The sequence below is a fragment of the Plodia interpunctella genome, chromosome 7, assembly GCF_027563975.2.
Source record: "Plodia interpunctella isolate USDA-ARS_2022_Savannah chromosome 7, ilPloInte3.2, whole genome shotgun sequence".
Taxonomy (NCBI): domain Eukaryota; kingdom Metazoa; phylum Arthropoda; class Insecta; order Lepidoptera; family Pyralidae; genus Plodia; species Plodia interpunctella.
Genome location: NC_071300.1, coordinates 1,099,414 through 1,115,430, shown reverse-complemented (window position 1 = coordinate 1,115,430; position 16,017 = coordinate 1,099,414). Strand labels below are relative to the sequence as shown.

Genomic DNA, 16,017 nt, shown 5'->3' with positions numbered 1-16,017 from the left:
ACGACTACGAAGCAAAGACAAACATACATTTTCTTATTTGCTGTCCATTTACGGTGTCAAATTCAATTTCAGACAGAGACCTTTTTTATGTGCCATTCATTACTGAATGTCAGCTCCTTAATTTTTTTCTTATCCAGAGCTAATCTGAAAAATTGATCGACTGTTAGTTAAGCTTTAAAGTGCCAGTTTTGACGACGACCTTGGTGGCGCAGTGGTAAAGTGCTTGCCTTTAAACCGAGAGGTCACGGGTTCGATCCCCGGTCGGGTCATGATGGAAAATGATCTTTTTCTGATTGGCCCGGGTCTTGGATGTTCATCTATATATGTATTTGTTATAAAATATAGTATCGTTGAGTTAGTATCCCATAATACAAGTCTCGAATTTACTTTGGGGCTAGCTTAATCTGTGTAATTTGTCCTAATATATATATTTATTTAGTTCTATCTACCAACGAAATGGTTGTTTTTATGAATTTAAACGTTACGACATTATAGTAGGTACTCTGAAGTATAACGTTCACACCTAAATTGGCTTTATATATTACGAGTAATAGCTGCCTCCTAATCCTAACTAATGAAAGAAGAAAGAAGAGAAGAAAAAGAGAAAGAAAAAAATATTTATTTGGTACATGCATATAAATAACACTTTACAATGTTTAAGATAAATACAAGTTGCACCGAAATGGATTTCGCTCAGCATTGTGTCCTGGCGTGAACCGAAAAGAAGAAAATAAAATTTCCCTTCTTTTTTTCTCCAAAAAGAAGAAAATAAAATTTTCCTTTAAAATTTTAACTATCAACTTATAACCTCATTATACACAAATTATATGACCATAAAAGCTTGTCGCGAGGTTTAATTGAGTAAAATACTTATAGGTACTTACGCAAACCTTACGCCTGCGCTTTTCTTAAAAAAGCTTTTTTCTTTTAATTTTTAGTTATCACCAAATAGGTTTCTAAATCTATATAAATAGAATGACGTCACATTATCTTTCGACTTAATAACAAGCCCTTTCATTTGATACCCATATTGTAGAAGTCCATAAAAATAACTATTCTGCCATCTTGGATGGTCCACCATCTTGGATTTAGAATGACGTCACACAGCTTATCGTGTATTGTCATCCAAACTAAACGTGTATACAAAATTTCAGCTCAATCGGTTGAAGATATCTGCTTCAAAATTGAGTAGCAAGATTCCACCCGAACAAACATACATACATTGTAAATTAAGTAAAAGCTTTTAAAAAATAGCCTATAGCAATCTTGTATAATGCACATTTCTAAGTTCTTTCTAGGTTCGGTAGTTTCGGTGATTACCCGCCTCAAACATACAAACTCACAAACACAAACGTCTTTATAATAATAGTATAGATTTACAGAGAACAAAGACTAACATGAAATTATTTCCTAGTAGATTCCTAGACAATTTTCTTTATAAAATGTATATAAGGAGTATCCCATGTCCCCTTATTTAGTACCTTTTAGTTTATATGTATGTTATGGACCAGGTGATTTGCAATGATGCATGTCAATGTCTTCACATGCAAATGTGATATTTATCCAACCTCTGCTAAACTATATTATTAACAACTACAATGAATGATTTGTATTGTCTTTGCAAATAATTATACAATGGAACACATTATGAATACATCTCTGTCTCTCTCTCTCTCTCTCTCTCTAGAGAGAGATAAATACATCTTAATGCTCTAATGTTGGCAGTTGAAATAAACTCTTTATAATTGGCTGCACTATGTTACAATAATGTTGGTCTAACTGATCAAATCAGATTTTTTTATGCCAAAAACAAAAATTTACGTTGGACTGTTCGAGGTATAGAGAAACTATATCATTAGTCATTTCAAGGCATCTGACATGTACCAACTATAGTGAGAAGTTGTCGCAAATACACTAGTGAACTTAAGCTGTCAACCAATGTGTGAATGATCGTTTTCCTTCACTGGAAGCAAGTGGTGGTACAATATCAAGAATAAGCTGTAAAATTGGATAAAATTAAAGTTGAATGTTTGTAATGTAAGTTACACCTTACTTTGAACTTACTTTGGGGCTAGCTCAATCTGTGTGATTTATAACCTCGAGCTCGAAGAATGGAGATACAATGAAAAAACAATTGTTATACAGCAGTTGGCCACCAGTCAGTATGCAACGGGTTAAACTATAATTATAGTAAGTACACTAAAAAGGCAATTTGTATCCCTAACACTTTTGCCCAGAAAAGCTTCATATAGAGACAAAAATAATATTAAAAAAAAATCACAGTGAAAACATCAAAATTTCCAAATGAAATGAAAAATAAAACTTACAGTAAAATAAAATTCAGACTGCTTCATTGTTAGGTCTTCCGACTGGGATATCCTGCCAAAGCAAAATCAAAATAAGGAACAAAACACAAAATCTAGAAGAACGTAACTAATGAAATCAAAACAAATCATAGAATATTTTATGGAAGCTGTGTCAGCTTCATAAATATTTACTTGTATCAGTGGCAGTTGAATCAAGGCTCGCTAATCACCTGTTAAACCAAAAAGTTATCAAATAAACAAAAAACCATCGTAAACAATAACAACAAAACATCTATGTATGTATTAGTTACCTGATTCAATTCAATAAATCCATGTCACTTATATATCAATTTTGGAGAGCATTTCACTGTCGAAAATAATAATTTCTATTTAATATTATCATAATTACAAACGATATTATTACTTTCGTTAAAACACGCACTTTACAAAAAATAAACAGCGATCAATCAACCAGGTTTAGTCGTTCTGTTTTCTTAAAATGTTTCCATAATTTGACAGTTCTTGACTAACATATTGATCTAAATGCGTAGAACGGAATGAAGTCTCACAGGTAGGGTTGCCAGGCGTCCGGATAAAGTCAAGACATGCTTTTTGATTGCGTGTGCGGCCATAATAGATGGCTTTACGGATTTTGTTAGGCTTTTTTCATTTGAATCAACCAGCGAGCGGCGAGTGGGGCGAAGTGCTGCTGTCGCCAACATACATACTACTTAATCGGCGTTATAATTTAAGTTTTTGTCGAACTCATCAATAAATGTACTATGTCCGGCCTTTTTACCCAAACGTCCGGCCAAGCTGGCTTGGATACACAGAATCAAAAACATCTGGATAGTAGTTACTTCTCATTCTTACAATGTGTATGGTAATGGTATATGTATTTAAAATTTAATTTTCAAAGCATGTGTGACATGCATATTCCATTATAAAACATTACATTTAGTTGTGTACTTTTATTTCTTGATCAACTTACATATTTTTTGAGGGCAAGAAAATAAAAGGCAAAATTGTGAGAAACATTTTATTTGCAGTTGTAAAAACTGTACAAGTCCTAACAAACTTAAAATTAATATTATATTATGGACCTTTCGCATGGCACTGCTGACAATGTAAGCCACAACTTCCAAAATGTCGGATTGTACTCCTACTCTATGTTGGAACTTACTCTCAATGTTTTCTACAAATCTTCAGTCAATATATGATGATTATGTATTGATTTTAATTAAAAGGATTTGATATCAAAATAATGATTGACATAAAATGTATATAATCGTTATGGCTTTAAAACTAATTTAATTAAAAACCACATATATATATACCACGTTTTTAAAAACAATCTTAAAAGTATGTTAACACCGCGTAAAACGGTAAAACGGGTCTTATTATAATATTCATTTATTTTTATATGATCATGTTGAAATATATTTTGTTAATAACAAATAAGAAAGTAAATAAAAACGTGATAAACTAAAATAGATAAATTGGAAAAATAGGTCACAATGTAAACTGGAACACATACATTCGAAACACAAATTACTCTAAAATCGGGTAAATTGTTAAATATTTTAATATATTGAACTATGTACATTTTATAAGCACCGTTTTTGACACAGGCGTTAATATCAATTAATTTAATTTGGCGGGAAATATTAAAAATACGATAAAGTTATGCAGAATTTGTGAAATTGGTACAAAAAGTTTTCAAAAGGTATGGTATAATTTTGTAGTAATAAGTATACAAATATTTTGGAATATCGCTTTTTCTTGCCTGTTAATCAAAAGCAACTCTAAATTACGGTTAGTAAAGTTTACTTGACAAGTTAAATTTAACAAAAGACAATATTCCCATAAAAGAAAATAATCTTTTAAAATATATTATATTCGAATCGATATATTATCTATTTTAATATTAATAATTAAACAAAACTGTAAAGAATATAATTTATATACATGAAAACTTATTCGAAACTATGACGATGGGGTTGGTATTTGGGTTGGGATTCAGTGAACGAATGAAATGAACTATAACTAGAAAACATTAGAAAATGCAACCACGCTTTAGGTAGAAAAATGAAATGCATTGCGTTGATGGAAATGTTGTTTTTGTCAAAATAATTTCCAATCTATCCTGAGCTCCAGTAAAGATATTCGTTTCGACTTTATGTAAATAGCATGACAATATCAGAAATTTCTTAATACTGAGAATGTAAGTAATATTGCGATAAAATTGTTCGTAAAAATTTAATATTTAACATAAGGTCACTTCCCATTTACAATATATAGAATAACGACTGAGCAATTTTCGAAAACATCATTGTAATGATTCATAATTATTGTCATAAACATGACTGCATCATTCACAAACCATATAGTTCGCCTCCGATTATTATTACTGGTTATACATAAGCTTGTTAGCATTATAAAATATATATTATATTTATTACTAACGCTTATTTAAAGTTACACTCCACTTTGCTCTTTCGAGACCAGCAGAAAAATATATTGGCTCGATTTACAATAACTTTTCAATATATCAGATTATACATTTCAACCCTGCACCTAACTGATAATGACTAAAAATCATCTACATACTTCTTATATACAAAAATTATATTAATACGCATCGGTGTCGTTAAATAAAGTAAACGGGTAATGCGTTATTTATAATTCGTTGCAATACAACACAAAAATAATAAATAATATATATCTATTAACGTTCAACAACTAAAATCTAAAACGAAGTGTTATGAGCATTCCGTGAGTCTCAATCGTTATTTCACGTGAAAACAACGATAGATGTAATGAATATAGCAACTGTATCAACTGAGAGACAAATTTTGATAAATCAAAATGAGAGTGAACGACTAAGTTTTCATTCGTCGAATGAATGAAAGAATGCGCACAACACTTCAGAAGGTTTATTCCGTAAAGTTCGAGTCACTGTCACCTTGGTCAGTGGGACAAGCGATGTTATTCCTTAGGACACAAGGCCCATTGTCCTGTGCTAGAGTGGCGGGCGGTCGACTCATATCGGCCGCGTGAAGTTCGCGGGGAACATGCCTTTCTCATTGGTCGACTCTTTGATGCCCATTAGCCAGCCTTCCTCCTGCAAACACGAAGAAGGGAATAAGGTTTTTATCGGGACTTCAGAAAATATCGAAACAAATGAAAAATTCAAATGTTTTCATTAACTGGACCCGTTTATCTAACTAGGAGCAGTCTTTCTCTAGAGAAGGAACCACTTCTCTGCAAAGCATATTTTGGGGCTCCATGAAAACATTGGTCATTATAATGAAAAGAAGTTCCTACACTACAATAAGTATTTACGTTAAGAATAGATAGGGCTAAACAACTTAAAAATTAAAACAACTTATAAGAGATCTGATCATTACGTACAATATAAAAAAACGAATTTGCTTCAATAGCCGCAGGCTAAACCCAACTAATTCGCCGCTAGGGGCGCTGGTGTTGTGAAAAGTACGTATGTACGCAGAACATGCGAACAAGTTGTTTGGTCAATGGTTTATAAAGCCGAAAATGGTAAATAGGTGATTCGGGTTCAGCAAACCAATCATAGTGCGCCATTGAAACTCAGCGAACCAATCACATTGCGGTGTGGCTGTCGTTGGGTCACAATGGCGCACTGAGATTTTTTTGCCTGCGTCTCACTTCGAATAGAGTCGATAGTGAGGAGTGAAATGCACACCATACCTGTTCCTCGGGGTCGTCGTACTCGACGACGCGGATGACGTCGCCGACGTCGAAGCTGAGCTCGTCGGAGTCCTCGCGCGTGTAGCGGTATGTGGCGCGCACGCGGTACAGCGTGCCGGCCGGCAGCCCCGACAGCGTCGCGCCTGCGGACAGCCGCGTGCTGTACTTAGCGATCACATGAGTTGCTAATCGCACTCTCTTTCGAGTGACGCGTAGTGCTTTACACTAATTACTACTATAATAGCTAATGCATAATTTTACGTCCATCAAATATTCACATTTGCAGTTTTTTTTTTTAAGAATCAAGTTTTCTGCCAGTCTACATTGAAAGTAAAAGAATACCGAATGAAGTTGTAAGTAAAAGAATACCGAATGAAATAAGAATCCGTCATGAAGTTTTCGATTTTTTGTTATTTTGAAAACAGGCAATCACAGACTGAGTTTTTACTTGATTGTAAAAATATGTTTTTAACACCATAAAAAATTACAAAATGCCATAGAATACCTACTCCCTATAACTCCGAACATGAAATTTTACAAAAAAATATCACAAATACTCTGATGGTGTAATTTATTCACATTGTTTCGACGACCTCGGTGGCGCAGTGGTAAAGTTCTTGCCACTGAACCGAGAGGTCCCAGGTTCGATCCCCGGTCGGGTCATGATGGAAAATGATCTTTTTCTGATTGGCCCGGGTCTTGGATGTTTATCTATATATGTATTTGTTATAAAATATAGTATCGTTGTGTTAGTATCCCATAACACAAGTCTCGAACTTACTTTGGGGCTAGCTCAATCTGTGTGATTTGTCCTAATATATTTATTTATTTATTTATTTATTATTTGTTTAGAGACTTCATTCCTTTATTGGAATTTTTCAAATCATAACAATGATAAGCTTTGGAAATCACTGCTGAGAAACATAGGTTTCTCAATAGTAGTCGCCAAAGATACGAATAAATGAATAACACAGCCAAATAGCAATTAGTTAAACACAACAATTATTATGAAGCAAACACAAACAACTATATACATAAATAATTAGATAACATATACATAAATACCGTTATAAAAAGTAGAATGATCAGGTGATACATTTATAAAATGAATTATGCAAAAAATAATAATAAGATAATAAAAGAAACCCCAAAATTATATTTTACTGAAAAATACTCTCGATAACTTTTATTCAGAGAAGCTTAATTCAGATATAATATATCGATTTATTCGAATGAGACCAATAATCCACAACTTAAATTATATGGTTCAAATACTTTATGTTCTTAAACTGAAAAGAAAGAATGATACTACCATCTTTCACACTGATTTAATACAAATAATCCAAAATAATCAAATATTAAAAATAGCATATATAGAAGTTATCCCAAACGCTGCGACAACATTTATTAAACTGTTAATATTTTATGATATGTAAATATATACATTAGAAGTTACGAGTGAGATGAAGCTTATGTTTTATACTTAATTACTTTAAATATGCCTCATTTTATATAACGAATACATAACAAAATTAACTGAAAGTTGGACAAAACTTAACGTCGAAACAAAAATGTATTCAAATTAAAAATTATTTATTCAACTTAGGACGATATATTATTGATATATTTTATTGACGACAAAAATATATATATAATATGTGAAATGATTTTTTTAAAATTTATTTTTCGGGCGTCTTTGGACGAGGGAAAAAGATATAACTATTAAATAAGTTGTGTTTAACTAAAATATAAATATTAAATACAATTCAAATTGTGGAATATCTCTAACTACGTGTTGCTTTGAGAAAAAAAAAACAGTACAGTGAGAAACCACAAGATATATAGACGCAAAAAATAAATACCTTATTTAATTAAAATACATAGCAGTTATATTTTAATCATAATAAATGTACTGTTACAACAGGCTCAGTTAATTATGTTATCCTTAATGTACCATTAAATATAAATAATATTAACAGTGCAAATAAATAAGTACCATAGAGTAATATACAGAACGGTCACCGTTCGCCTAACTTACCGACAGGAATGTCGTAAACCTCATCCCTTTGTTCACTGTGACTATCTTTCCTCTCTTTCTCACTTCCCAGTTCTACATCTATCTGTTTCTTTTCTTCTCCATGCGGTTTTTCAGGAGGCACCGGCGATCCTGAGAGAATTTCGCAGTTGTCCGCTGTAGATTATAAACCTATCTTTGACCCATGTTTTTTTATTTTTTTCCGCCCATGATAAGTATTAGCTGACGGTATTGTAATGTATATGAAGTATGAATAGTTTTTGGCGAAATAAATATAAAGAAGAATAGAGTTTATATTGTCAACACGACAACTGTCAGCGAGTAGTAAGCAAAGTTGTTGACAGTCTAAAGTATATCTACAGTCGATGGTGTAAAGCTTACTTTTCAATAAACATTCTTTGTGGGATACGACTATTATGATCTTGATGCTTGTAAAAGTGTCGTCTGAATGTTTCTCAATCAATATTCTCAGCATAGTTTTGGAACTTGAATTATTTGTTTCGCCAAAAACTAGTCAATTATGTAGGGGGAATATGTACATAGGAATAAGTACCAAACGCATGCATTTTACCAGGACAACAATGATAAAATTAGTATTTACAAAACCAATGTCGATATACTTTACCTTGTTACGGTATGACGTGCTCAATATCAGAGCTCTAATCACGAATGTATTACAACGACCTATGATTAATAAGATACCTTTTTATTTTTATTTAAATACTGATCAATTTTAACAAGAGTTTGTACTATCATAGAGGACAAATCATGAGTACACTTCAACGCAGTTAATTAAACGTATGTTGTCTTTCAAGTTCTATACAAACATTGTTCATCTTCTGTATAAATGCTGTGTAGCGATAAAAAGAGTGATGCGTGAAAATAGTGCCTTTATAGGCACTTAAATTTAAGGTAACTCGATAAAAAGGGAAGCAAACTACCAGGCGTCTATAACTTAACAAGAGCTAGAGATAATTGTGACTCAATCATTACAATTGCTTTCGTAGCTTATGAGCGAAAAGTACTAGGCGTCCATGAATGGCCAAGAAGTCATAGAGATATTATCTCTACGGCTACTTTCGTAGCTAACGAGCTAAATGTACCAGGCGGCCATAACTCACCTACAGGTATGTCGTATAGTTCCTCCACCTTCTTATCGCTGGCGTCTCCGTTAGTTTCTTTTTCCTTATCATTTTCCGCGTGCCTCGCGGGTGCAGATGGCGCCACCGCCAACGTGGCGGGGATTACGGGAGTTTCTTCCTTTATTTCATCTTTCTCTTCGGGTTTATCCTTCGTGGGCGAGTCTGAAGGGGTGACGTCATCGGGCGATGCGGGGGGGAGGCTGTCGGGGGGAGGGGAGGGCCGCGAGTTCCCGTTCAGAGCCGGCGAGGCGGCCGCTGATGCAAACAAACAAACACACACATGCCACTCTTACATATATGAAGTATATGATCCAAAAATACAAATTTTTATAACTCACAAAGGCAATGTATTTCAAAGACAAAATGTGAAATCTGAATCACGTGATTTTTTTATTGATAAATTGGTAGATAACTTTTTAATGTTTGACAAACAGAAACTTGCTTTATTTTTAGAAATGGACCATATATTCCAAATTAGAATATTAAAATATCTAATGGAAATAGTATTAAGAATTAGGTATCTATCACACATCATTACACATCTTTAATTTGTGGCATCTGACAATAAAAAGACATGAAACAAATGACATAATACAACTTATCAAATAATATAAATGAAAAATATATACATACTGGCCGAAAATATAAACTTCCGATAATTGTTTCTTTTTAAAGCTAGGTGCCACAGATTACGTTAGTTAAATCATCAAATTAACAGTCGAATGCTTCACAATCAAACAACACAATGGTTTACTAGCTATTAAGGCTCACACACACAACACATCAGAAAGCTGTCGTAAGTATTAGTACTAAAAGCTTTTGTTTCTCATAGATTAAAGTATGAGAAACATTCGAACATGTCTAATGTAGAGAAAATATCCATCATACAAGTTTAAATGATTCGAGTAGGAAAAGACTTAGGTGAAAACTACTAAGAACTTGATTTAATACTTTCGTGGGAATTTCACGCCGACGAAGCAACAGTTACTTATTAAGTATTAAATGCGTGAAATCAATTTTTCGATGTTAAATCAAATATTGTTTCGAAACTTTCTCTCTTTCTCTCTCACACAAACACGCAATAAATATTAGAAATGAAATTGAATAAGTTTATGACGTCTTAGTTTCGACTTATCACGGTTGTACAAATACCACTGGCGTTGTTACTCTCTTCACACATGCTCACCGATTATGAGTTCCTAATATCGCCCTAACCCCGCGTTCTCATTGAAACAAAGCTGCGCGATGGGAATATATCAAATGTATGGACGTGTATGGCCTGTGGCCTGTATCAGGCAATGGCATATCAATAGACAATTTGCTATTAGTTGATTAATAAAATTAGGTATCTTGCGCATAATTGTATGGACTCTTAAGATAGAAGTGATACACATCAGTGTAATACCCGGCACACAAGTAGAACCAAAATGGCCGTCAGCATATGTTCAATAAAATTAGAGACAAAAGTGTTATGAAGGAGTTTCGTGGTTATTTATTTATAAAAAAATAATCGAGAATTTTGAATTTTGCTAAAAATCCTTTATATAACACTTTTATCTGTAATTAAGCCCGCGCTAACGGCCGCCATTTTGGTTTATTTGAAATTGTATTAAGAATTACGTAACTATCACACATCGATACACATATTTAATCTGTGCATTCAACTCATGTGCCGGGGATTGTGCTTTGGTATTTTCGCGTCTTACATCGGGCCGGCAAGACCTGCAATATATTCGGGATATACAACACGCATGTATAGATACTGTATGTATATGTATAATACTCACGCTGCACCGCGTTGGCGCCGCCGTTGCCGTTGAGCGGCAGGTTGTTGTTGTGCGCCGTGTTGTTGAGCGCGGGCTTCTTGTAGCCGCCGCGCTGGCAGTCCGTCGCCAGCTTGTCCGTGATCGCCTCCAGCTCCAGGAACACCTGGGGGTTAATAATATGGTATCGAGTTCAAGAGAACGCAGGCGTCGCGTCAGGTTGTATCGAGACCTTAAAAACTGCTTAAAGACGAAGAATTCCGACATATTATACAAAATAAATGAAATCCATTTTTCATTTATTAGGCGAGAAATTAATGAGAAATGGCGAGAAATTCCACACGTATAGCACGCAAACCTTGAAATCTTTAACATATCGATATTTACGAGTTCATACAATAAGAAGTATCGTTCGTTCGAGGAAAGTTGGCTCGGGAAAAAACATTCTAACAAGAGATCAAACCAACTCTGCTCGGATATCAAGGTTAGAAGATACCTATTTTGAGATATTAAATGAGAAACTAAAGAGAAATTATGAGAAACCTATGTTGGCTAAAAGAAATATTTTCGCGGTCGCTCGGCGTGACATAAAATTTAACTTTTATAACTGCTATAGCAGGCGTGCGCTCGCCAAGTATAAGAGGAACAAATAAGTAGATGACTGACCTTGGAGCTCTCAGAGTGGAACAGTTGTTCAGCGCTGAACAGAGTCTGCAGATTGTTGACGTAGAACAGAACTCGCGAGTCGTAGAGCGCGGGCAGCTCGTCGTGGAGTTCCGAGTTGAGCACTTCGTACGTGCGTTTAGCCTCTTCTAGCTGTTCGCGACCTTTTGTCACCTGGAAATAAAGAATGAATATTTAGCTTTTTCAACTTGTGATCCTAGATATTTGTATGCGGTTCTGGGTGTTTTGGGGGCGTTTTTGTTAGTGTCCAATCGTAACTACAGCTTGACCATAAAGAGTAGAAACTGATTAAAGTGGAAAATTGTTGCCATACTTCAGCATTTTACGTCAAAAATGTGACAGCTACGCAGAATATAGCGTCCCCATTTTTGTCATCTCTTTATGGTCAAGTACGTAATCGTCAGTTTCGGAAACCGAATCTTTCGAAACGACAAAAGCCTTTGTTTATGTTGCATTGTCGTCACATTGAGTGTACTTACATACAAATGTAGATAACAATTAAGATTAATAAAAACACTGTTGAAGAAGTCAGTAAAAACAAAACAATAGAAATATTTCATCGTATATTAGATCTTTTATGGAACTACTACATGGAACTACAAGGCAAAACAATAATAAAACTTTGTGCTTTCGTCATGACTCTTAACTCAATTTTTCAGCTACAAATTTCGATGTTACTTGTGTAATTTTAATGTCGGATGCACACAAATGCCGATGTGTGCCGAATTCGCCAAAATCCGGCGAAATTTTTCGCGATAATGTATAGCTGATGACTGTTAGTGTTACCTTGACGTCATCTCGTCTTTTGGCCGCGTTGGCCTGAAGATTCTGGAAGCTATGCCTTTGGCTGTCGTAGTCCACCAATTTTCGACCTCGTTTCTCTACTTTTTTCTGAAAAAAAAAAAAAAAGTAAATCATTAATTTATATTTTGCCTTCATTAGTCTGTAAAATGATATGTGGGGTCGTGCGATTCAGTTCAGCGTTTCAATTTAAATTGTGTCAATGGTAATTAATGGGATGGAATTTCGTAAGACCATGACTATAATGGCAACATACATATTTATTTATTTCATACGCACACATATCTTCTTCTTCATAGTCGTATTCGTCATGGCTGAGGGTCGTGGTTATTACGTGGAATGAAACACACACAACAACTTTCTTGGCATTATTAATGGAGTGGTTTGACATTGCCTTCTCCATTTCACACACAAGTTAATAAGAATCAACCAATGTGCAGGTTTCCTCACGATGTTTTCCTTCACCGGAAGCAAGTGGTAATCGATGAAAACTATACATGAGTCAGATTGGTATACAAACTCATGTGGCACGAGTAGGATTCGAACCTGGGACCATTCGATCACAGGCTTCAAAGAAAAGGAATCGGAATAAAAATCCCTTTTACTTTATCCATTTCTTCAAAACTTAATCATTTGAAATTTCGTAAACTAGGTAATTAAATACGAGAAGAACCCTCCGTGCCACTTACCCTGACCTCCGGGAACTGGTTCGTGTAGGTGTTCAGCGGGATCAGCACCTGGTCCCCGAGCTTGTGCGAGAAGTCCTGCCACAACATCTCCATGTTCTGCGCCTGCACATACAGCAGGTCGTGGCCCGACCACCCGCTCTCGTACACTTCGGTGATCGCCTCCATCAGGGATTTGGACGCTGTCTGGACAGCTGGAATGAAGAATGATATCATTAAGTTATATTAATAATATTTTTTTTAATGTCAGGTCCGGCTTAAAAAAAAGCCGCGGCCCAGTTAATAATTTAATAAATAATTCAGGTTTTATCTGGTTCGAGTCCAGATTTGATCGTGGATAAGCAGTTAATTATTCTTATAATTAAAACTTTCAATAAAATCAATCAATTATAAATTAGCCCGAATATATTTTAAACTAGCTGCGCCCCGCCCTAGAATGGAACGGACACGAAGCGGGAAATAAAAAAGGGACACTTGTTGAAAAAACGGCACGATAAATGGGCCGGGACAAATAGCGTCCTGCAGAATATGAAATACGTGGCCAAAGCTGCGGCATCACAGTTCTGAACATGCGGAGATGAGAGAGCGAGAAAGTCATATACATTTTATCAATCCGGAGGATTAGGTATACACCTGATGTAGTACTTGAACTGTTTCTGTAACCTCATCACACATGAAGTTCACATTTATCAATCCAGAGGATTAGGTCTTACCTCGTATACACCTGATGTAGTTGTTGAACTCTTTCTGTAGCCGCATCGCTTGCTGGTGCTGCCGGTTGAAGTTCTGTAGGTGTTCCTCGAAGATGTCGTCCAGCGTGCGGTCCACCTTCCCCAGGTTTTGGAGGAACTGCAACAAAAACAAGTCAAATTCAAATTGCTTTATTCAATTTAGGATGATATACATCACTACGCTGACCAATTCCAATTAAATTTGCACACCCGTGGACGGTGAAACATGTAGGATTAAGTTTTTCTTTTAACACCACATTGTAAAAAACTGTAAACTCATGTTTTTGCAAATAAATAATCTTTGTCTTTGTCCAAAGCGCAGGTGAAGAAGAAGCGGCGCAACAAACTTCACCGCGCGGCCTGTTCTCCAAAGACGTCAATTACATATGTAGTATTATTATAAGGTACTTAAAACTTTATTATTTTATTAGTTTAATTAGTTTGTACATAATTTGAAAAATCTTATTTGCACATAATTTGTGTGTATCATGTTAATTACAAACTAGTTGTTTCCCGCGGCTTCGCCGGCGTGAGTTTATCTGCGAATAGCGGAATAGACATGATTTTCATACATACTTTTACACCCTATTACAGTCATGTGCGGGGTAATTTTTGGGGAAAAAATGTAGCCTATGTTTGAACGGGGGTCTTTAACTACATACATACCAAATTTCATCAAAATCAGTCCAGCAGTTTAGCCGTGAAAGCGGATAAATATAACCTAATATTTATTTATAGAGAATATAATAGTAAAAGGTTACTATTATATTCTCTATAAATAAATATTATTATTTTAAGGATTAGTGTTGTAAATATGTTTTTAAATACATCAAATCACCAATATAATAATGCGGTAAACCGTTGAGCAGTAACATCATCAGGACTAATCGGAACTAAAGCCACGTGTAAAATTTCATGATCGGGTATTAACTGTTGAGGAGTTCCCTCGTCGGCAGCCGACCCTGGGTTCACCAAGGTCATGCATATCATAATGCTGCCATATTCATGCAATGAAACTAAACGTGTATACAAAGTTTCAGCTCAATCGGTTGAATTGAATATTTAGTTGCCAGGAAACAAACTTAGAAAGTTGAGTAACTGTATTTGTGTATGCAGCTGTATTCATTAAAAACAACTTAAAAAATAACAATTAATAACACATCATTTACGACAGACTGCTTCCATTGACTACCAAAATATATTTCGAATCACACGCCAAGACCACTGAAACGTTCCACATAATTACCATATAGTTATTGGTTTCCATTACAAACGTTGATACCGCTAAATTCGTTTGCTCAACACAGAATTAGAGTTGCCGCTGGATCAACTATCGATAGCGTTTCGATAGACTATCGATAGTATAAGAAACAACAACACTATCGATAGTTTATGTAATATTGGCGGCCTGTCTTCGCTCGGGTAAAAGGAATCACACTATTTATTGGTAAAAACTGAATGAAAATCCATGCAGTAGTTGAACCGTGATTGAATAGATATAGTAATAAGTATATACTTGTAATAATAGAAACGTCTTAGTTTAATATAATATTAGGTTATGTCAAAAGTGAGTGCGTTTGTTTTTCGCCGACAAACTGGTTTACAGTTCGGCGTTTTTTTGTTTAGTGATACTCTTTAACTGTTTTTCTGGATAAATAAATTAAAAAAAAAAGTTTTTGGGTATATCGCGAACAGACAGAAGCGGCAGAGCACTTTGTTATATAACATGTAAGGATAAGGTCGATAGTCTAATTGTCACTGTTATTATACTATCAATAATGTTGTCATTTATCAACGGTATTGTTCCAAAATTGCTACGGATATTATCCTATCGCCAGTCAAACTCGATAGTTTGAATGTCGATAGGATAACGTAGTAACTATCGATATAGCTCGGCAACACTACACAGAATGCGGTTAACAATAAAACTGGACGTTACCACATGTACCGACGCGTCGGTCTGCTGGCCGTGTCGAACACAATAGCAATGTTGCAAGTATATGATACTGTCGAATGATAGCTGGCCTGTGCATTCGATGATTCTGGTGTCATGTTATCTGATGTTACTCTAACTAATTAGTTATTGGAATGCAAATAAACAATGATGTCACACATACGCGCGATAATTGTGACCTTATAA

The 16,017-nt window shown here is 34.9% G+C and overlaps 2 protein-coding genes across 11 annotated transcripts in view; both read right to left on the bottom strand.

Moving 5' to 3' along the window:
* Positions 1–2,834, bottom strand: part of LOC128671356 (fatty-acid amide hydrolase 2-A-like) — a 35,664-nt gene extending 32,830 nt beyond the window's left edge. Inside the window, exons 1-3 of one of the 5 annotated variants that reach the window (XM_053747767.2) lie at positions 2,618–2,795; positions 2,499–2,536; positions 2,328–2,379 (exon numbers count right to left, since the gene is read on the bottom strand). Coding sequence is in view for 2 of the 5 variants with exons in the window: in XM_053747773.2 (XP_053603748.1) it covers positions 2,328–2,354 (27 nt within the window). In the remaining 3 variants the exon portion in view is untranslated. Of the gene's footprint in view, positions 1–2,327; positions 2,380–2,498; positions 2,537–2,617 lie in introns of all 5 variants that reach the window. The other 4 variants (XM_053747773.2, XM_053747769.2, XM_053747772.1 and 1 more) reach the window with 4 other exon arrangements.
* A 497-nt stretch (positions 2,835–3,331) lies between these two features.
* Positions 3,332–16,017, bottom strand: part of Amph (Amphiphysin) — a 49,023-nt gene continuing 36,337 nt past the window's right edge. The window contains exons 2-10 of one of the 6 annotated variants that reach the window (XM_053747777.2): positions 13,860–13,995; positions 13,150–13,340; positions 12,446–12,550; positions 11,642–11,812; positions 11,000–11,141; positions 9,192–9,467; positions 8,074–8,226; positions 6,036–6,178; positions 3,332–5,430 (exon numbers count right to left, since the gene is read on the bottom strand). In XM_053747777.2, coding sequence (XP_053603752.1) covers positions 5,350–5,430; positions 6,036–6,178; positions 8,074–8,226; positions 9,192–9,467; positions 11,000–11,141; positions 11,642–11,812; positions 12,446–12,550; positions 13,150–13,340; positions 13,860–13,995 — 1,398 coding nt within the window. In that variant the 3' untranslated portion in view covers positions 3,332–5,349. The remainder of the gene's footprint in view (positions 5,431–6,035; positions 6,179–8,073; positions 8,227–9,191; positions 9,468–10,999; positions 11,142–11,641; positions 11,813–12,445; positions 12,551–13,149; positions 13,341–13,859; positions 13,996–16,017) is intronic. The other 5 variants (XM_053747778.2, XM_053747779.2, XM_053747780.2 and 2 more) reach the window with 5 other exon arrangements.